This window comes from Bos taurus, chromosome 18, assembly GCF_002263795.3.
Source record: "Bos taurus isolate L1 Dominette 01449 registration number 42190680 breed Hereford chromosome 18, ARS-UCD2.0, whole genome shotgun sequence".
Taxonomy (NCBI): domain Eukaryota; kingdom Metazoa; phylum Chordata; class Mammalia; order Artiodactyla; family Bovidae; genus Bos; species Bos taurus.
Window position 1 is genome coordinate 59,268,255 of NC_037345.1, and position 23,297 is coordinate 59,291,551.

Consider the following 23,297-nt stretch of genomic DNA (forward strand, 5'->3'; position numbering starts at 1 on the left):
AGACATGTCACAATAACCATGACATGAAGTAAATATGCATTTTAAGCAAAAGTAACCTTTGAGGCAAATTTCCTGATGGTCTAGTGGACAGCATTAAATGATTACACTGTAGGGGGTAGAGATTCCATCCCTGAGTGGAGAACTAAGATCCCGCCTCCCACATGGTTCAGGAAAAAAAAAAAAAGTTAACTTTTGACCTTTTTAATAAAACAGTCAAAATTCTATGACACCTAAAAGCATGAATTACCTCAATTTTTCAAATAAAGGTAGTAGATTCCCAGGGTTCATGAACACAACTCCATGGCACATGAAAGTAAAGAGCAAAGCAGGAGTGAAACCCAGACCTACAAATTCATACATGTTCTTAATCACGAGGGCCCACTTAGGCAGAACAGATTACAAAAGGTTACAACAAACTTCAGGACTTTAAAAACATAAGGTCAAGTGAGACACAAGAACTGATCTGTGTAACTAACAACCTTACTCAGCCATCTCACCTAGAAATGGTTTCCCAAGTACCACCCCCCCACATATCAAGTCGTGTCCTGAAAATGTGGTTCAGTGGATGAGCACGGGTCATTCTGTACAGTATGAGCATGGACGGAAGGAACCTGGAGCCTGATTCATATATCCAAGACGGGATACAAGAGAAGATCTCAGAGTCCACTGTCCTTACAGGCTTCCTGAGTTACAATCACAGAAGATCCAAACCACATTCCTGTTACACACACCCGTGAAGGTTGTGGTAAAAGCAGTAACAACAGGAACAGCTGAGGGTTCTGAACAGGAAGACAGGTTGAAGGCAGCTCTGTGTAGGATCTGAGACACCAAATGCAATCAAAGATTGGCCATTCTCTTCCCTTCTTCCAATGAGGTCTCCCAAGTGCAGCAAATAGGAAGAGAACCAGGCTGGCTCCAGGATTACAGCTCTGGAGGTGTTACCATTGCTCGACATGGACCAAAAAGTGGACATCCCACGGAATCCAGCACAGAAGGAGGACAAAGAGGAATTAGATCCCTTTGAAACACCTCATCACATGCTCCCCAAAGTCAAGCAACAACATTGACAGGAGTCAAATTACAGATCATAGAAAGACCTACCCTTTGGGACCTCTTTCCTTGGCATCCACTTTCCATAAACCTCTCTCCTTTTTTTTAAATCACTTTTTTCATTTGTAAACAGCCACCTGTAAGTCAGACCGAATTTCTTTTTCCGTAATAAAACGTAATTTTTATGTAGGAGACAGATGGGCTTCAGATTGGATATCTACAATATGTCACCCTTCTCTCTGCATTCCCTGAGATAAGAGATAGCTGGGCTCCAGTTGAGGAATCTACAGCCAACAAATACAGGGTAAATAGCCAGTCTTTGTCTCTTACTTCAAGGGAATAATCATGGCAAGGACAAAGAAAGGAAAAAACCCTGTCTATTAACAGAGACGTGACTACACATGTGCAGAAAGGTTGCTTGAGGTCAAGTCAGAGGGTAATTCAGGCCATAACAAGTCTTGCTTCTCCCAGAAGCCTTCCTTAACTTAGAGATACAGCTTGGTTAGGGTGTGCATTCACATCCCAGGGGAGGGGCCTGAGACAAATTAACCAGAGGGGACAAAAGAAGGTGACTGGCCCGAGGGGAGACAAAGACCTGGAAAACTGTACCTTTAAAAAGAACTGACACTTACCAAAGGTGGGCTCTCTCTCTGAGCTAGCCCATGTGCCTTTCTGCATGTACTTTTCCTTTCAATAAACATTTTCCTTTACTCTTTACCTTGTGCCTCTTCATCTGAATTCTTTCTTGACTAGGCAGGCAAGACCAGGGACCTTAGCCCTAATTATTGGCTGCTGTGGTCCAATGGTCAGGACTCTTGGCCTGGGAAATGAAGACCTTGTTTTCAGCTTCCACTCGCTTCCACTCATTGCTACGAGCATCCAAACTCAATTTCATTTCTCACACCTTTCTCACTGAAAACACACATCTTACCTTCCTTAAGCAACCATGAACTGTGCTTTATATTGCATTTTCTAGATTAGTGAACATAAATACTACTGATAACTTCTAAAAACATTTGCTTTCTTATAGAGAGCATCTCAGGGTAGCACCAAACATATTCATCAATAGTCCTAAATCTCTCAATGTAACACAACAGAATTATTACACAATGTGGATGACTCAAGATAAGTCTTAATTAGATGAGTAAACATTAATACTAGATATTTAATATTGAATATTTCCCAGTTCACATGAACCTGAAATTCATTTAGGTTAATTTCCCTTCTAATTGATTTGTATGCACTTACTGTTTTTTTTTTTTTTTTAATTCATTTATTATTTTTGGCTTCACTGGGTCATCATCACTGCTCTGTCTTTCTCTCGTTATGTCAAGCAGGGACTACCCTCTAGTTGTGGTGAATGAGCTTCTCATTGTAGCTACTTCTCTTGTGGACCATGAGCTCTAGAGCACGTGGGCTTCAGTGGTGGTGGTGTACGGGCTTAGCTGCTCTGCGGCATGTGGAGTCTCCCTGTACCAGGGATAGAACCTGTCCTTTGCACTGGCAGGTGGATTCTTTACCACTGAGCCACCAGGGAAGCCCAAGTGCTTCCTTTCTTTTAAAGCCAATTGAGTAAGAGCTCATTTACAAATAAACCTCAGCAATATTATCCAAAATCAAAGACACACACTGAGACATGCATAAGTCCAGACAGATTTTAAATGTCTCTCTGACTCTACTGGAGCTGTTATCCTCCTCCAGGGGATCTTCAGAAGCCAGCGACTGAAGCCACATCTCCTGCATCTCCCACACTGGCTGGCAGCTTCTTTACCACTAGAGTCATCTGGGATTCCTGGTAAAGGTTAACTTCAAGCTTTTCTGTAGGCAGGGCTTTTAAGAAGCTAGCTGTTTCTATTCCATATGCAAAAAGAAATGGTTTTGTACTTAAAAAAAAAATAAAGGAAAAATCATTTTAATCAGTATTCTCCAGAGTTTAAAGAATATCACAGCAATCCCTGTGTCAAAAAACATCTTTCCTTTCAATACTCACAGTCTTATATCTAAAATACAGAGCAAACAGTGCTCAAATTGACTGTGATTAACTGGGGCAGATGGATGATGAAAATCCATCATCTGTCTGGGGAAATGGAGGTCTTCACTTGATCAGAAGAATCTGAAAGGGAAACGAAATTTGCTAGAGTCGGGGCAGGAGTGGGGGAAGCTGGGCTCCCCCTCCCCACTGAAAGACAGGAGAAGTTAGAAGGGGACTAGCTGATGGAGAGGGAGACAGAGGAGTGGGAGGGGTGAAAGGCCACAACGGGACATAATGGAAACAGAAAAGCAGTGGGGGACACTGTTAAGAGATGTGGGCCAGCACAGGAGAGAGCCCACTTAAAATGTGAGAATTTGATCAGCTAATATATAATTTGACATTGTAATATGGACAACCATCATCACTAATCGCATAATTCTGTTTCCAGTTGTAACTTCTATTCAAACAATTTTAAGATCGCTTTATGTACCTCCTGTACTTCCCTGGTGGCTCAGCTGGTAAAGAATCCTCCAGCAATGAAGGGGAGACCTGGGTTCGATCCCTGGGTTGGGAAGATCCCCTGAAGAAGGGAAAGGCTACTCACTGCAGAATTCTGGCCTGAAGAATTCCATGGACTCTATAGTCCATGGGGTCGCAAAGACTCCGACATGACTGAGCGAGTTTCCCTTTCATTTTATGTACCTTACAGTAGGAGAGAGAAGGATCCAGCCTCTCATCCAGCATTACGTTCTTATCCTTTCTCAAAGGGTGAGAGTCACAAATATTCAGTAACTTCTAAGGGTACAGCCCTCTTTAATTTAAGGTTCCAATTCTCACAGTATCCAGTGAAGACATCCCGTGTATCAGCTAACTAGTAGTAATGCAAATCTTCCTATTAGGGAATAAAAACTTCATCAACCTTAACCTCTTTTTTCTTACAGAGTGGTATTTTGTCTCACAAATACTGCTCACAGGGCCCATTAAAGTTTTGCCAAACGTTGTCACTTTCGTCTCAAGTTCAAAGATTTGTTAACAAAATAAGTCACTCGTTCTGTAGAAATAAATAATACAAATACTTATTATAGAATTGTCAAGCTGACTTTCAATATGCTAACAATAAAAGAAAAGTAGAAAGAGCAGAAGATACATCACCAAATTGGATTCTGACCAACATCCAGAATCAAACAGCACTGGGAAGTCCTGGGACACAGCCCATCTGGAGACCCAGTGGGGAAAAGGTCCCAGGCAGCATGTTACAGTCCTGGGTGAGACTTCAAAGATTGCAGTTTGGGGTTCCCCCTTATAATCCCAGGATGCTAATTGATATCATCAGTAATCTGTGAGCAAATAGCAGCTCTGGTTGCATGTTAATACTATTCTTTGTCTTACAAAACTTATAATGTTGCTAAGCCTGCAGCTGAGTAGGCCAGGGTCCCTCCAAGGGCTCAACAACCTCAAGATTTGTCCCCTGTCTCATCTCTGGTGCTGCAAGCCTTGCACTCACAGCAAGCAGTCAGGGCACTCACAGTCAGGGCAGTGTCCAGCCAGTTAGAAGCAAGCTCAGAGGCCTGCTTTAGAGAGGACCTAGACCCTGTGCCTCCTGCATTGCCAGGTGTAGAATCCAACTTCTTTTGTCAGCCAAGAAGTGATGGACAATATAGACGGACAGAAAATATTCACAAATTAATTTACTATCGGCGTCCTTCTGAATGCACAGGAAACAGTATAATATACAGTATAATATGCAGATACATGGGCTTCCCCGGGACTCAAAGGTAAAGTATCCACCTGCCATGCAGGAGATGCGGCTTCGACCCCTGTGGGGCAAGAGCCCCCTGGACGAGGGCATGGGAACCTACTCCAGTACTCTTGCCGGGAGAATCCCATGGATAGAGGAGCCTGGAGGGCTACGGTCCACTGGGTCGCAGAGTCAGGCAAAACTGTACCAACTGAGCACACAGGCATCCATGTATCTAGTTCTTTCCAAGAACTACTGCACCAAGAACACAGGGGTAGAAAACAGGGAATTGGATATTTTAAAGTTTGAAATCAGCTTTATAAATACTTAAGCTGTGTAGAAACTTGTGTATCACACAGTGGGCAGATCACCTGAAGAAAGGACAAGGCTATGAACTCAGTCAAGCAAAACAGAGGATCCCAAGAGACACAGAGGGAAAATGCAGAGATACCCCCAAACCAGAATCCAATTTCACAGGGAAGTGATCCTCACCCACAGACAGCAGGTTCCTGTAGGTCTCCACCATCACGTCCCGGTACAAGGCCCTCTGAGCAGGGTCCAGGCATTCCCACTCCTCTGGAGTGAACTTGATGTCCACATCCTCGATGGTCAACTGTGTCTGAAATGAAAGCACATTTCACTAACAGGCGCTCGGGAGGATTCTTATTTTCACTCAAAATGAGAAGAGGTTAGAGGGGTAATGATCAATTCAGGTAATTTTCCTGTTGTTTCATAAGACTATGACATCTTCCAGTCAACATGAATTTGTCACTTGTATGGACAGTACATGCAGAATATACAAATAAATTCAATCAGTGAGTTCTTTATGCAGAAGCATTACACTATACACACTGAGGGACGTTCACTATCTAGATGAGTTACAAGACTAGTGTCTTCAGAGATGACAAAGTCCCAGCGGCTTTAAAGAACACACACTGTTTTGATTATGACATCATCACACTGATGACAGGTGTTTTAACACTTCCTACTCACGAATCATTACTCTAAAGACTTTACACAGATGAACTTATCATCAACATAACAGCACATTAGAGAAAGATCTGTGTCCCTCTGACTGGAGAGAAAACTCTGTCATTCTAAGAATTCATGCACATCGAACAGTTAAGAAATGAGGCAACAACACCTGAGGTCAGGTGGTTGGGACTGACAACTTAAGTTCCAGAGCAGCAAAGTGCATGACAGAGTTTCCTGAGAATATCTGAAACAAATACAAGAAAGCTGAAGTGCAATGGAGGTGTAGAACCCCAGATCTTTTGTCAGCCATGGAAAGACAGACATGATAGATGGACAGAAAAATATTCACAAATTAATTTACTATCTACTTCCTTCTGAATGCACAGGGAACACTATAATATGCAGTATCATATGTAGGTATCTGGGTTGCCCTGAGGCTCAGTGATAAAGAATCCACCTGCGATGCAGGGTACATGGTGTTGATATCTACGGGGGGAAGATCCCCCTGGAGGAGGGCATGGCAACCCACTCCCATATTCTTGCCTGGAGAATTCCAGGGACAGAGGAGCCTGAAGGGTTATGGCCCATTGGGTCACAAAGAATCGGACACGACTATAGGATAAATGGTCACTGTACAGGGCCACCCGCTCTTCCCACCAACCACACAATGTCAATACTCTTACTACTGTTTCCATCGTTCACGTGATGAGGTAGAAAAAAACTTAAGGGAATGGAAAACACTTCAGATACAATTTCCACTGCTACAAAGCATAAAACATGTTTATGAGATGATGTTCTGTAATAAATCCATGGAATTACAGATCCATGCACTCACATGCAAATGTAAACACACAACTGGTTGAAACAAGGAAGACCTGTCTATTTTTTCTTTCAATCCAAATTTACTGAGTGTCAACGTGGGCCCCAAACTGGGAGTACAGCAGTGAACATAATGGAGCTTACAGTCTAGCAGCCAGCCATCCAGTTACATCCATAATTTTAAAGTTACTATTGCAACATGTGCTCTGAAACAGGCCTGATGCTAAGATAAGATTTATTGGAAAGTCTTGACATACATCAAGAAATCACACAAGGTCTCCGTGAGGAGGAAACACTTAGAATTGGCAAGGTGGGAAATGGAAGAGTGTTGCAAGCAGAGAGAACAGCCTGAGTGCCAGCTCTGAGGCACGAAGATATTTAGTGAACAGAAGCCAGTCTATCTGGGACACAGGGAACAAAGAGGGGTGATGCCAGGTAGAGGCTGCTTTCTACAAGGTCTTTGGACTTAGGACTTTATTCCAAAAGTAACTAGAAGTCACTGAAGAATCTACAGGAGGTAAACCAGAGGTTTAGATTTGTTTTTCAGAGCTCACTCTGCTGTGTGTGGAGGTTGCTGCTCCTTAGTCGCTTAGTCGTGTCAGATCTTTTCGACCTCGTGGTAGCCCGCCATGCTCCTCTGTTAATGGGATTTTCAGGCAAGAATACTAGAGTGGGTGGCCATTTCCTACTCCAAGGTGATGCCTTTTGACACATTCTGGGATGATACTCTCATTTTCTTTTATTCATCTGTATTTCCACATCTTTGGGACATTAAAAATGCATCAATTTGTACTTCAGTAATTTATCTTCATTCTGTCTTTTTTAAGTTATTTACTTGGGTTTTGCTGAGTCTTTGTTGCTGTGAGCAGGCTTTCTCTATTTGCAGCTGCAGTGCACGGGCTTCTCATTACAGTGGCTTCTCTTGTTTTGGAGCATAGAGTGTGTGGGTTTCAGTAGTTATGGCTCCCGGACTGCAGAGCTCATGCTCAGTAGTTGTGGCACCTGGGCGTCATTGCTCTGAGGCATCTTCCTGGACCTGGGATGGGACCTGTGCACCATACATTGGCAGGTACATTCTTATCCACTGTACTACCAGGGAAGTCCTCAATATTATCTTCGGTTCAGTTCAGTTCAGTCGCTCAGTATACTAGTTTAAAAAAATGAAAATACAAGCAGAAAGTAACATACAGAAGATGTATTCTAATCTGTATATAATAGCTGTATTTAAAAATATGAGGGCTTTCCTGGAGGCTCAGTGATAAAGAAACCACTGGGCAGTGCAAGAGACACAGGTTTGATCCCTGGTCGGTAAGATTTCACATGCCAAGGGGCATCTAAGCCTGTGAGCCTCAATTTCTGAGCTAGAGCTCTAGAGCCCAGCAGGTGAAACTACTGAAGCCAGCATGCTCTAGAGCCTGGGCTGCAAGAAAAGAGAAGCCACCGTAATGAGGAGCCCACACACCACAACTAGAGAGTGGCCATCACTCGCCAGAACTGGATAAAGCCAGTGAAGCAATGAAGAGCCAGTACAGCAGAAAAGTATATTTAAATATAGTAATATTATCTTATTCTTAATGTTAGGTATGTAGTTATTAACAGAATCCAAAGTTTATCTTTTCATTCCATGACCAAATATTGCATCAAGGTTAGCAAAGCTGGGGGAATTCCCTATCGGTCCAGGGTTTAAGATCTTGCACTTACACCACAGGGTTTCAGGTTCAAGTCCTCCTCAAGGAACTAAGACCCTGCAAGCTGCATCGTGTGGCCAAAAAGGAAGAATAAATAATTAGCAAACTATATTTCATAGTTTAAATTAGATGCTGTAATGAAACACTCTCTAGCCCTGAGGTCTCTTTCTGAACTTTTCATTTCACTCCCAAAAATTTAAGATTTTCAAGAAGATCCTCACTTAGTTTTAAACGTACTATAAAAAGTAGGACTGATTTTCCCTCATTGGACTCTTTTTCAGATTTTGGCATGTATTAAGCATTTTAATATCTCACATCTACATGCAGCTTCTTTACCCTGGTTGACAGAGAGCAGACAACGCATCCAGATGGGCCCTAAGCAATCCCTGCTGCCCAACAGCACTGAGACACCCCGTCTACAACCTGTGGGTGAGAAGCCCTGCCGTTCGGTGCACAGAGGAGCCTCCTCACAAGGGCCAGGTCACCGGGTCATGGGGAGACGCGATCTAAGTGAGGACAACAGACCCTGACGGAAGGCCCCAGGTGAGTGTGAATGTACAGGAGTCAGACAAGGCACTGCAGAGTCAGACAAGATTAGAGAGTCCAAAAATGGGTATTTCAGGCAGGACAGATTGAGAATCCACTGAGAATATGACCTAACCTGAGAAAGAGCCATTACTGACACGTTTTCTTTCACTTTCCTCCTCTTCTGGACTTATTCCTCAGGTAACAGGAGTCTTCAAAGGAGTGTCAAGAAGGTGGAAAACATGGTATTTAATGCTTAGAGCCAACACATCCCCTTCTTGAGCCCCAACCACACATACAGGGAAGCCCTCACCGTGTGGAACGGACAGTCCTCTGTGGTCACAGTCTCAGGAGGGACTCAGGACAGTCAACTCCCGCACAGAGTCCAACACGGGACTTTTCCACACTTTCCCTCGGATCACACTCCCCTCCCGGTGAGGCCTCATGTACACAGCAGGAGGGAGCACCTCCGTTCACCTGATGCCCTTCAGGTCACACAGCAGGCCCTGGTCCAGCCCTACTCAGAGCAGAGTGCCCTCCCCTCTCCCAGGGCTTGATCTGTCTCAGAAGTGGAGACTAAGAGCCCTGGTGCTCAATGCAGTGTCCAGATCAGAATCATCTGCGGCCTGTGCACATTCCTGGGGCAAGGCCTCACAACGAGAACCTGAGGAGCATGTCTGTTGGGGGAGGGGTACAATAGATGCCCGGGCAAAATGCCTCATGATCTCATGTGAAGCCTGGGTTAAATACCACTCAAGGGGTCAAGTCCAGCCTACCTCCCACTTTCTTCTTTTCCAGCCTGACTGACATTGAACTGACTAACAAGAAGGGATGTGTATACATACCATGCACAATATGACCATGTGACACACGTCCTACACTGTGAAATATTTATCACAATCCACGAACCAATACATCCATCACCTCCAAATTCCCATGTTCTGTGTGTGGTGACAACACTGATGACATACTCTCCTGACAAATTCCCAGCATGCAGTAACAGAATAGGATTAACTACAGTCAGCGTGCTGCACACACCGCCCCAGGATGCACTCATTTTACAACTCATTCTGTACCTTTTGACCAACATCTCCCCATCTTCCCCACCTCCCAGCCCCAGATAACCACCATTCCACTGTCTGCTACTAGTGGTTTCAGATTTTTACATTCCACATATATGTGAGCACATACAATCAGTCTTTGCCTACCTGCCTTAATTCACTTAGCATAATATTCTCTACATTCATCCAAGTGATCCCAAGTGACAAAAATCGCCATTTTTATGGGTGCATGTCATTATATACGTGTTTGTGTTTCTCTGAGTGTATGCTACCTACCAGGACTTTTCTGGTAGCTCAGACGTTAAAGAATCCGCTGCCGATGTTGGAGACCCGGGTTCGATCCCTCGGTTGGGAAGACGCCCTGGAGAAGAGAATGGCAGCTCACTCCAGTATTCCTGCCTGGAGAATTCTATGGAGAGGAGCCTGCAGGCTACAGGCCATGGGGTTGCAAAAGTCAGACATGAGTGACACCAGCCAGTTCCCAAACTGTTATCTCCAAACTCTAATAATAAAAGACAGAGTTTTTTGAGATATCACATTGAGATATGTACATCAGATATGTAGGCTGATGCACATATCTCAATGTGACTTCAATATCTTCCACAGAAACACTCCAAGTTTTGTGTTTTTTTTTTAACTTCCAAATTGCATCTGAAACTTTCTTCATGAGCAACTCAAGATAACAGGAATACCAAAGGTAACCCACAAAGTGATCTCTGTGGTTTTACTGACAGTTATTCTATGGGTTGCATACTTAATTCTCGCCTTCCCTAAAGACCACAAAAAATCCACTGTGTGGAGGGGGTGCTGTGGGGCACCTCCTGGATCACATCCCCCTTCTCTGGGACCACTGTGCCCATCCTCCTGCACCCACACCTCCCTGTGGGCTCAGCTCAGCCCTTGCTTCTAACACACTGCAGGATAACATTCTTCTTCCCAATCCCACAGCCTTCCTTCCTCCACAGGTGTGATCACGAGATTCCCAATTAAACCCAGTCATGCAAACCTCAGTCACAGCATCTGTGTCCCCGGAAAACTGAGCTAAGACACTGGCACGCCCCCCATTCCACGCAGCCCACAATTAGCCATGAGCCCACGTCCAGGGCCTCCAGCCAGAACTGAGACCGGCTGTGTCAATAGGTCCATACACCCCGTGATCTCACAACTATGCTTGTCTCTCCCTCTCTCACACACACACACGATTCATCGGGTTCATTAAAAGGCACACCCCTGCTCCCACAACCCTCCTGGAAACCCCGACAAGCTCCCCCTCACTTTCTCCTATTTTTCTACCCCTTCTCCGTGCACAGCTGAACAAGAGCAGAGACCTCTAGGCGTGGGCATTGCAAAAGAAATGCGCCCTAGCTGCAAATCCAAGGACACTGGACACTCAGTATGGAGACCAAGAACCTGGTCCTCTTGGGGAAACCACTCAGCAACAAGGATGTTATGTGTTGAGGGATGGTTGGACTGAGTTCAGTAAAGAAGTCACAAAGAGAGAGAGACCCCAATATTACTGGCTCCTGTCCTCCCTGCTCATAGCTAACTGGAAGATACATCAGCTCATTAACGGGGGGAGGGTGGTTTGGGGATGGGGAGGTGTCATCTCCTACATACTCCCTTAAGATACTGACCAGTCTAATCACAAGAAACTAAGCATCTGCTGCTGAGCAGATGAACTGAAGGCAAAGCTGCTGTCCAAGATGGCAACTGGTCCCCGCATGGACAGAGCTTAGAAGACCTGGGGGCTGCAGTGAGCAGTGACACTGCAGACTAAAACATGGGGACACCTCAAGACACTGGATCTGCCAGGCTTTTTAGGACTCCAACATCCTTTTGCTTTTGAGTAATTAAGTCTCCACATGGGGTAAGGATCAATCAGAGTTGAAATGTCCAGAACAAATATGGGAGCCATCATCACCAAGCCTATAACCTCCATCATCCCTGAGGATTCTTCAGCCCAGCCCACAGTCCCAGTCCTCACCCCCAGAGTGAGATGCTGCAAGCATCCTGGGAGGAAGAGGAATACGGTGAACCCTTCAATGAAGGGAAAAGAGGAAAGACTCCAAATAATTAAAGGAGAAGGGCATATCTGATCAGGGTAATTAATACCGAAGCAGTAAACCTGGTTAACATGACAGAGAATATCAGAAGGAGATGGGGAGACTTCTCTGGCCCAGACCTGAAGGAACAGAAAGCGCTAGGGCAACAGTGATACAATGACCAAAGGTAGGAGTAGAAACTAAGATCCGAGACAAGAAGGTTTTGGTGTTCATGAACAAGGACTAAGTGAATGTGACCAGGACAGACTGACCATGAGAACGGGGTCGGCTCCCAGGATGAGGCTGGAGACCCTGGCAAGAGGTGGGAGGCCTCCCTACAGACTGAGCTTTATTCACAGAAGATGGCTCATGACTTCCTCTCAGGGTCTGAGCTTATGTTCCCGCCTCCATCCTACTGTTGTCCTTTTTCATTTTCGAAGACTGGGACCTATTTCAAATTCTAATAACACGTGGGCTCTCCCTACAATAAGAACTGCCACACACACAGTCACACACCCAATTTGGCCAATCATTTCAGGGGTCAGTGTTGCTCAGCTTCTAGACCTGAGGAAGCATCATCAGACCAAATCATAGCTCACTAGTTACTAGATCACATAAAAGAGAGGAAAATGGAGTATCAGACTAACTGCTTAAATTAGGTTGTGACTCTTAATATAAAAGATCACTGACACCCTTACCAAACATTCATCAAAATGGTCTATAACTATTTATTAGTTACCAAAAAATGTTTTCAAGATATAACATAAACAAGAAACAGCATATGGGCCTCTAATAAATGTGAAACAAACCTAAAGTGAATCAGCTTATTAAAATTTTTTTCATTGAAGAATTCTGGTATAAAAGTAAAAAAAAAAAATTCAGAATATAGAGTATTTAGAAAAGAATGACATGAATTAATTACAGGAGTCCACCAAATCTTATTTCACAAGTGAATAATTGTTTACAAGAAGGTAGGTATTCAATGAACTAATCTTTATCCCAAGATACAAAATAATGAAATATAAAGAAAGGAGAAAGCAAAAAGTAAAACCATCACAAAGAATATTTTTACTGTGCCTGGAAAAGGCATCATGTAGTAAGAGAGTCAGTTCTTGCCCCACTTCTCCTCTCCATAACCTCTGCTCTGCACCAGGAAAAGGGAAGGGGGTGACTCACCTCTGAGAGAATCAAGTCACTGCCGCAGCCCCTACCTCTATAGCCTCTGCACATGGATGTTATCTTTTAATACAGATAATTACAAAATGCACAAGCCTTACAGACAGAAGTTTTGCAATTCTCATTTTCATCTGTATAATTTAAAAAAGAAAGTTTTAAACTTAGTAGATTCTAAAGCCAAAAATCAATGTGTCACGACTTAAAAATCCTGATCAAATCGATTCAGCACTCATCTAGATCTAGTCCCCTCCCCCACCTGCACATTAGTTGTTTCCACTTCATTTAGTTTATGTTTCCCTACTTTTTTCTCCGTCTCCCTTTCTCTTCCCCTCTGCGCTCCTGCTGTGCCTGTCCTCCTCTCTACTTCTTCCCTGACTCCCATCCGGCCTCTCTGCCATCTGTTCCCTGTAAAATGCTTCTAATCCAACCTCCTTGATGATCCTAAATCTCCATGAATTTCTGCCTCCCTTCCTCCCCTCTCTGGCACCCCCAAGTGGCTATGCTTCCTCTCAGCTTCCTTTCTCAGCTCCTCCAATCACTAGGAATCCCTTTTCTCTCCCAGCAGGATATTGCCCTGTAGGTCAAGATCCCAACTCTAGTATCCCCTTTGCGGGCTCTCTGTGTGAACTGCCTCTCCACTGTTGACCTCTTTGGGACCTGTGATTTACAGCCCCTCTCCCTTGAAGGCTATAGAAGGGGGCCGCAGAGGATGAGATGGTTAGATAACATCCCTGGAATCAACAGACATGAATCTGAGCAAACTCTGGGAAATAGGGGGGTCGTAAAGACTCGGAATGAACACCACTACCTCCCTATCTTGCTCACCTTTAATTCTCAGGAAATTCTGCTTTTCTCTAAACGTTTTACCTAACCGCTACCTTCAAGGCCGATTTTTTTTTCAGGCTATTGTCTCTTCACAATTTCCTCACAATCCTGTTCATTGCCATCGCTTCTCCCTCATGCTTATCTCAATTAAATATTTCTCTAGGAGTCGCTGTCTCTGCTGTTTCTTACCCCCCTGGCCTCCTATTTGCAGTGATGGCGACTGAATAAGAAGCCCAGTTCCCGCAAGAGCCAAACTGCAATGGGTGGAATCTGGAATGGAAGAACCTCGGGTGTCACGTGGCTAGCGCAGGTCACCTCCAAGACACGGGTCAGGGCAACGTCACTATGAAGGCAAGGCCTGCGGGGCGGAAGGACCCGCCTGAGGAGGCTTCAGGTGAGAAGGACTGGGAGGGAAGGGGTCTCAGCAGCGGGGCGGGCTCGCCAGAATCCCAGGACCGGGGAGCGGGGTGGTCAGCGCGGCTAGGGGGCGAGAGGACGAGGATGGGGGCCGCGGAGCTAATAAACCCACGTCGCCGAAGAGAATTGTATGCGGTGTAGGAAGGGCAGAGGGGTCAGTGACGTCAGTAAATGGTTTGAAGCAGGAAAGAGCAGCGTCGCTGTGGACCAAAAGCTGGAAGCGGCTTCAGAGCGACTTTAAAGCAAAATGGAGGCGCCCCTTTGCCGCTCACCAAGACGTCTTAACTTGCTGGGGATGATGGGACGAGCGCAGGGATTTAGAGTCACTAGCGAACCTGAGGCTCGTGGTACCGAGGAAATGAGGCAGCAGGCCGCAGGTTTGATTAGAAAGAGAGAAACTCAGGCTGAGCTGAGACCTCCACTCGCCCCGCTCCGCTTCCTGGTTTGTGGCACGCTGCGCGCACGCGCAGTGAAAGGGCGGAGCGGCCTGGGGGCGGGGACACAGCGGAGCCTAGCCGCTGGGGGGCGGGGCGTTGAGCGAAGCGGAACACGCGTGGGGACAGCGGAAGTGTTAGGAGGAATTCGGGGCGTCAGGGGCCGGGCCTCCGGGCGCAGTGGGTGGGGTGGGTGGCGGGGAGAAACAATTCATTACTGTAATCACCTCTGTGTGAATCACAATAAACTGTGGAAAATTCTGAAAGAGATGGGAATACCAGACTACCTGACTTGCCTTTTGAGAAACCTGTATGCAAGTGAGGAAGCAACAGTTAGAACTGGACATGGAACAACAAACTGGTTCCAAATAGGAAAAGGAGTCCGTCAAGGCTGTATATTATCACCCTGCTTATTTAACTTATATGCAGAGTATCATCATGAGAAACGCTGGACTGGAAGAAACACAAGCTGGAATCAAGACTGCGGGGAGAAATATCAATAACCTCAGATATGCAGATGACACCACCTTATGGCAGAAAGTGAAGAGGAACTCAAAAGCCTCTTGATGAAAGTGAAAGTGGAGAGTGAAAAAGTTGACTTAAAGCTCAACATTCAGAAAACGAAGATCATGGCATCTGGTCCCATCACTTCGTGGGAAATAGATGGGGAAACAGTGGAAACAGTGTCAGACTTTATTTTTCTGGGCTCCAAAATCACTGCAGATGGTGACTGCAGCCATGAAATTAAAAGACGGTTACTCCTTGGAAGGAAAGTTATGACCAACCTAGATAGCATATTCAAAAGCAGAGACATTACTTTGCCAACAAAGGCCCGTCTAGTCAAGGCTATGGTTTTTCCTGTGGTCATGTATGGATATGAGAGTTGGACTGTGAAGAAGGCTGAGTGCTGAAGAATTGATGCTTTTGAACTGTGGTGTTGGAGAAGACTCTTGAGAGTCCCTTGGACTGCAGGGAGATCCAGCCAGTCCATTCTGAAGGAGATCAGCCTTGGGATTTCTTTGGAGGGAATAATGCTGAAGCTGAAACTCCAGTACTTTGGCCACCTCATGTAAAGAGTTGACTCACTGGAAAAGACTCTGATGCTGGGAGGGACTGGGGGCAGGAGGAGAAGGGGACAACAGAGGATGAGATGTCTGGATGGCATCACTGACTCGACGGACGTGAGTCTGAGTGAACTCCGGGAGTTGGTGATGGACAGGGAGGCCTGGCGTGCTGCGATTCATGGGGTCGCAAAGAGTCGGATACGACTGAGTGACTTCCCTTTCACTTTTCACTTCCACGCATTGGAGAAGGAAATGGCAACTCACTCCAGTGTTCTTGCCTGGAGAATCCCAGGGACGGGGGAGCCTGGTGGGCTTCCGTCTATGGGGTCGCACAGAGTCGGACACGATGGTAGTGACTTAGTAGCAGCAGCTCCTTGCAAGGAAATTTATGATAAAACCAGACATTGTATTAAAAAGAAAAGGCATATATAATTCCAGAATCCCTAAAGAGCGAGACGCAATTTTGAAAGCTATAATAGTCATTGCATTTCTAAAGTGTTTGGTGAACCACGAGTTTGAAGCAGTACCTGAAGGCCTTGCCACATTCTGTACACTAGCAAGGTTCTTGCTAGAATCTGATGGTTGGTAAGGTGTGACCCTGAGGTAAAGGTTCTACACACTCATGTCACTTGTAAACTTTCTCTCCAGAATGAGTTCTTTAATGAATCCTGACTTCAGACTGTTGTCTAAAACCCCTGATGCACTCATTTCATTGATATAGCTTCTACCTAGGGAATATTCTCAAGAAGCTGAATGTGTAAACACCTGAAAAGCCTGGCCACATTGATTGCATTTGGATGGTCTCTCCAGGATGGATCACCTGATATCTTTTCAGGCCTGAATGCTAACTGAAGGATTTGCCACCCTCATACACTTGTAAGGTCTCTCTATATTATGAATAATCTCATGATGGGAATGATCAGCCTGTTACTAAAGCTCTGACCACACACAGTAAATTTATGATTCCCTCCACTCTAGACTGGAGGGATTGACTGCGCTCTAAATGTATGGCTTCTCACCAGTATGAATTTTGTAAAAACCAAATGGCTTCCGAAACACATAACACATGCACTACATGGGTAAGACTTCAATTCTAATTAATTATCTAATGGTTAATTACATCTGAACACAGAATCAAAGCTTTGCCACACCTAGCACATTTCATGTGGTTTTCCTCCAGTTTGACTTTTCTGAGAGTCAAAAAGTGGATATACTTTTCTGCATTTACTATACTTGTAAGTTTTCATTGCATATGGATTCTCAGATGATTGGCAAAGTCATTCCTTGTGACCGAAAGGTTTGTCACATAAATTACATTTATGTGGTTTCTCTCCTCTAGGAACCACCTAAAAGTCAGTTAAGGCTGAGCAAGCACTAGAAGCTCTGCCAAATTTGAATGCTTTCTATACAGTATGAATTCTCTGATGAATTATAAGGCCTGAATTCAGATTAAAGGCTTTGCCATACTCATTACATTTGCGCTAAATGTGTCTCACAATTGTTCCATTCTTAACATTTTTCTCCACTATCAATTATCTGTGATTTCTAACATGGTCATTTCAAATATAGCACTGGCCACATACATCACATTTCTATGCTTTCTCTCCTACATGAACTGCACGGCGGTGAGTTAAAGCTGACTGTTCACTAATATGTTTGGCACAACTGTTACCTTTCTAAGGTATGAATTCTACGATGAACTTCAAGGTTTGCATTTAGATTAAAGGACTTGCCGCTGAGATCTCATTTATATGCTTTCTCTCCAGTATGACTTCCTCAATAAACTACAAGTTTTCCAATATGACTAAAACCCTTGCAACAGATATCACATTTACATGGTTTCTCTCCGGTAAGAATTCTCTGATGAACTGCAAAGTAAGAGCGGGAACTGAAGACTCCTCCACCAAATTACATTTCTATGCTTTCTCTCCTATAGGAACTGCCTGATGCGGAGTTAAGGATGACTGTGCAATAAAACGTTTGTCACAATTGTTACATTTGTCAGGTTTCTCTCCAGTATGAATTCTTCCATGAACTGCACAGCTTGAAGTTTGCCTGAAGTCCTTTCCACACACACATTTACAAAGTTTCTCCCCAGTATATCTCTGATGAACTGCAAGCTCTGCAGTTTGATCAAAGCCCTTGCCACACAGAACATTGCTATGAGCGGGTTTTCTCCAGTTGAGGCTGCAGTGCACAGGCTTCTCACTGCAGTGCCTTCTCTTGTTTTGAAGCACAGGCTCAGTAGTTGTGCCGCATGGGCTTAGTTGCTTTGAGGGATCTTCTTGGACCTGGGGTGGAACCGTGCACCCTACATTGGCAGGCACATTCTTCTCCACTGTACTAGGAGGAGTCTTCAACATTATTTTATACTAGTTCAAAAAAATAAAAAGTAGTGTAAGCATAAAGTAACATACAAAAGACTTTAACTACAATCTCTATAAAATCTATATTTAAAAATAATATGAGGGCTTCCCTGGTAGCAAAGTGGTAAAGGACCCATTGGTCAGTGCAAGAGACATGGCATTGATTCCTGCTCCGGAACAATCCCATATGCCAAGGGGTAAGTAAGCCCATGAGCCTCAATTTCTGAGCCAGGCTCTAGAGCCCAGAAGGTGAAACCACTGAAGCCAGCCTCCTCTAGAGCCTATGCTGCAAGAAAAGAGAAGCCCCAACAATGCCCACACACTGCAACTAGAGAGTGGCCACCACACAGAATGGGATAAAAGCCACTGCAACAATGAAGAGCCAGTACAACAAATAAAAATATTTAAAAAACAGTAATATGATTTAATCCTTAATGTTAGGTATCCAGTTATTAACAAAAGCCAGAGCTTATCTTTTTATTCCATGAACAAAATATTACACTGAGATTAGGAAAGTTGGGGAATTTCCTGGAGGTCAAGTGGTTAAGTACTCATATTTTATTGCAGGGTTTCAGGTTCAATTCCTACTCAGGGAACTAAGACTCCACTAGCTGCATCATGTGGCCAGAAAATAAATTTTTAAAAAAGTGTTGATTTCATAGTTTCAATTAGATGTTATAATGAAACATACCCTAGCCCCGAAGTCTCTTTCTAAGCTTTCCATTCCATCCCCAAATCCTTAAGATTTTCAAGGAGGCTCAATTACTTTTAAATGTACTACAAAAGTCAGGACTGATTTCCCCTTAGTGGTCTCTATCCATATTTTACAACGTATAGTGCATGTTAATACCTGATGTCCACCTGCAGCTTCCTTACCCTGGTTGACAGAGAGCAGACAGCACATCCAGATGGGCCCTAAGCAATCCCTGCTGCCCAACAGCACTGAGACCCCGTCTCCAACCCGTGGGTGAGAAGCCCTGCCCAGGATGGTGCTCAGGGGAACCTCCTCACAAGGTCCAGGTCACCGGGTCATGGGGAGACAGGATCTAAGTGAGGACGACAGACCCTGACAGAAGGTGTCTGGTTGAGTGTGCATGTAAAGGTGTGAGACAGGATACTCCAGAGTCAGACAAGATTAGCGAGTCCAAAGATGGGTATTTCAGGAAGGACAGACTGAGAATCCACTGAGAATATGATCTTACTTGAGAAAGAGCCATTCCTGCCTGTTTTTTCCTCTTCTTCCTCTTCTGGGCATCCTCAGGCAACAGGAGGCTTCAGAGCGGTATCAAGAAAGTGGAAAACATGCAGTTTAATGCTTAGAGTCAACACAGCCCCTTCCTGTGTACCAACCACACACACAGGCAGGACCTCACCATGTGGAACAGACAGTTCTTTGTCACGCGCTGTCTCAGGAAGGACGCAGGACAGTCAACTCCAGCACAGAGTCCAACACAGGCACTTTCCCACATTTTCCCTGGCATCACACTCTCCTCCTGGTGAGGCCTCATGTACACAGCAGCAGGGGGCACCTCAGCTGACCTGAAACCCTTTTCACTGCCTCTTCTCCAGGCACAGCTGAACAAGAGGGCTAAAGAGCAGAGACTACTAGGCATGGGCATCGCAACAAAAACGCGCCCAAGCTGTAAATCCAAGAACACTGAGCATTCAGAACGGAGACCAAGAACCTGATCCTCTTGGGAAAACCTGTCAGCAATGGCAGACTTTATGCAGTTGAGGGATGGTTGGTAAAGAAGTCACAAAAGAGAGGTCCCATCTCACTGGCTCCTCTTCTCTGTGCTCACAGCTCACTGCCAGATACCTCAGGTCATTAAGGGGGCGTGCACTTGTCGGATGGGGAGATGTCTCCTTCATGTGCATTTAACTTCCATACCTTCTGGTCACTCTAACCACAGTAAACTCAGCATCCCCTGCTCTGAGTAGATGAACTGCTACAAGGCAAAGCTGCTGTCCCAGATGGCAAACAGTCCCTGGATGGACAGAGGTTAGAAGACCTGGAGGCTGCAGTGAGCAATGACACAGCAGACTAAAACAAGGTGGCACTTCAACACACTAGATCTATCAGGCTTTTCAGGATTCCTCACATCTTTTTTTTATTGAGTAATTAAGTGAACACATGGGATAAGGATCAATTAGACTTGAAATGTCTAGAACAGATATAGCAACCATCATCACCTACCCTTTGCCCTCTGTCTCCTCTGAGAATTCTTCAGCTGAACCCACATTTCCAGTCCTCACCCCCAGAGTGAGATGCTGCAAGCATCCTGGGAGGAAAAGGAATATGGGGCATCCTTCAGTGTAGGGAAAAGAGGAAAGATTACAAATAATTAAGGAAGAAGGGCATCTCTGATGAATGTGATTAATATAGAAGCAGTAAATCTGGTTAATGTGACAGCAAATATCAGAGGGAGATGGGGAGACCTCTCTGGCCTAGACCTGAAGGAACAGAAAGAGCAAGAGCCACGGTGATGTAATGATCAAAGGTAAAAGAAAAACTAAGATCCAAGACAGAGAAGGTTTTGGTGTCTATGAACAAGGACTAAGTGAATGTGACCAGGACAGACAGACCATGAGAATAGGGTCAGCTTCCAGGATGAGGCTGGAGACACTGGCAGAGACCTGAGGATGACAAAGGGCTGTAGAGCCACCTGAGGAGTCAGGATGCTGCCCTGAGGACACGGGGAAGCAAGTGGAGGTGGCAGGCGTCGCTTCATATTGACCTTTATTCACAGAAGACGGCTCATGATTGTCTCTGACTCTGAGCCTATGTTCCCGCCTCCATCCTACTCTTGTCCTTGTTGCATTGTGGAAAACTGATGCACTTCAAATTCTAAGGACAAGTGGCAACTCCCTCCAAGAACTGCCACACACAGTCACACACCCAATTTGGCCATCATTTCAGGGGTCACTGCTGCTCACCTTCTGGACTTGAGGAAACAGCATCAGATCAACTCATAGCTCACTAGTCACCAGACCACATAAAAGAGAGGAAAATGGACCATCATACGGCCTGCTGAAATTAGGTCTTGATTCAATAAAAATTATCACTGACATCCTTACTAAGCGCTCATCAAAATAGTCTATAACTATTTATTAGTTACCAAAAAACATTTCCAAGATATAACGTAAAGAGAAGACAGCAAAAGGGCCTCAAATAAACATGCAACAAACCTAAAGTTAATCAGCTTATTAAAAATTTTTCACTGAATAATTCTGGTGCAAAGTGAAAGAAAAAACTTAATATAGCATATTTAGAAAAGAATGCCTCAACCTAATTATAGGAGACCACGAAATCTTATCAGAAGCAAATAGTTGTTGAAAAGGAAGTAGGCACCAAGTGAACTAATCTTTAACCCAAGCTACAAAAAGAATTAAATGTAAACAAAGGAGAAAGCAAAAAGGAAAACCATCACTAAGAACATGTTTAAAGTTCCTTGAAAAGGTACCATGTAGTAACAGAGTCTGTCAATTCTTGGACCACTTCTCTCCCACAACCTCTACTCCACACCAGGAAAAGGACAGGGGATGACCCACCTCTGAGAGTCAAGTCACTGCTTTAGCTCCCACTTCAACAGGCACTGCACATGGATGCTATCCTTCGATACAAATAATTACAACACCCAGAAACCTTACAGACAGTTTAGAAATTCTCATCCTCCTCTGTATAATTTAGAGGAAGATTTAAATTTATTAGACTGTAAAGCTAAAAATCAATGTATCACGTCCTAATTCTTTATCCAATTGATTCAGCACTCTTCTGGATCTAGTCCCCTCCCCCACCTGCACACTAGTTGTTTCCACTTTATGTGGTTTATCTGTTTCCCTGTTTCTTTCTCTGTCTCCCTTCCTCTTCCCCTCTGCTCTCCGGCTGTGCCTGTCCTCCTTTCTACTTCTTCCCTGACTCCCATCCTGCCTCTCTCTGCCATTTGTTCCCCATAAAGATGCTTACTGTCCAACCTCCCTGATAATCCAAAATCTCCCTGTATTTCTGCCTTTCTTCCTCCATCTCTGCCCTCCCTTCCTCCGAACTCTCTGGTACCTCCAAGTGCAATGCCTCATTTCAGCTCAATTTCTTTCTCAGCTCCTCAAATCATTCAGTTCAGTTCAATTGCTCAGTCGCGTTGGACTCTTTGTGACCCCATGGACTGCAGCATGCCAGGCTTCCCTGTCCATCATCAATTCCCTGGGCTTCTCTGGTGGCTCAGAGGGTAAATCCCCTGCCTGCAATGCAGGAGACCTGGGGTTCAATTCCTGGGTCAGGAAGATCCCCTGGAGAAGGAAATGGCAACCCACTCCAGTACCCTTGCCTGGAAAATCCCATGGACGGAGAAGCCTGGTAGGCTACAGTCCATGGGGTCGCAAAGAGTCAGATACGACTGAGCGACTTGACTCAACAACTCCCGGAGTTTGCTGAACATGCACCCACTCGGTGATGTCATTCAACCACCGCATCCTCTGTAATCCCCTTCTCCTCCTGCCTTCAGTCTTTCCCAGCATCAGGGTCTTTTCTAAAGAGTCAGCTCTTCGCAACAACTGGCTAAAGTATTGGAGCTTCAGAATCAATTAATTCTTCAAATGAATATTCAGGACTGATTGCCATTAGGATTGAGTGGTTTTATCTCCATGCAGTCCAAGGGACTCTCAAGAGTCTTCTCCAACACCACAGTTCAAAAGCACCAATTCTTTTGTGCTCAGCTTTCCTTATGATCCAACTCTCACATCCATACATAACTACTGGAAAAACTATAGCTTTGACTATTTAAAACTTCGTCTGCAAATAAATTAATGTCTACATGTTTTAATATGCTGTCTAGGTTGGTCATAAGGCAATGACACCCCACCCCAGAACTCATGCCTGGAAAACCCCATGGATGGAGGAGCCTGGTAGGCTGCAGTCCATGGGGTTGCTAAGAGTCAGACACGACTGAGTGACTTCACTTTCACTTTTCACTTTCATGCATTGGAGAAGGAAATGGCAACCCACTCCAGTGTTCTTGCCTGGAGAATCCCAGGGTCGGCGGAGCCTGGTGGGCTGCCGTCTATGGGGTCACACAGAGTCGGACACGACTGAAGCGACTTAGCAGCAGGTTGGTCATAGCTTTTCTTTCAAGGAGCAAGTGTCTTTTA

The 23,297-nt window shown here is 44.8% G+C and overlaps 1 protein-coding gene and 1 long non-coding RNA gene across 3 annotated transcripts in view; one reads left to right on the forward strand and one right to left on the reverse strand.

The window, feature by feature from the left end:
• LOC787812 (zinc finger protein 665) overlaps positions 1-13,960 on the reverse strand; it is a 49,863-nt gene extending 35,903 nt beyond the window's left edge. Inside the window, exons 1-3 of one of the 2 annotated variants that reach the window (XM_059877183.1) lie at positions 13,872-13,960; positions 13,047-13,177; positions 5,253-5,379 (exon numbers count right to left, since the gene is read on the reverse strand). In XM_059877183.1, the coding sequence (XP_059733166.1) occupies positions 5,253-5,379; positions 13,047-13,100 (181 nt within the window). In that variant the 5' untranslated portion in view covers positions 13,101-13,177; positions 13,872-13,960. Of the gene's footprint in view, positions 1-5,252; positions 5,380-10,104; positions 10,208-13,046; positions 13,178-13,871 lie in introns of those variants that run through there. The other variant, XM_059877187.1, reaches the window with a different exon arrangement.
• A 228-nt stretch (positions 13,961-14,188) lies between these two features.
• LOC132342730 (uncharacterized) lies at positions 14,189-17,775 on the forward strand. Its single transcript, XR_009491221.1, has 4 exons — positions 14,189-14,265; positions 16,508-16,662; positions 17,553-17,635; positions 17,723-17,775. It is a non-coding gene; the product is annotated as an uncharacterized lncRNA (long non-coding RNA).
• Positions 17,776-23,297: the final 5,522 nt, after the last annotated feature.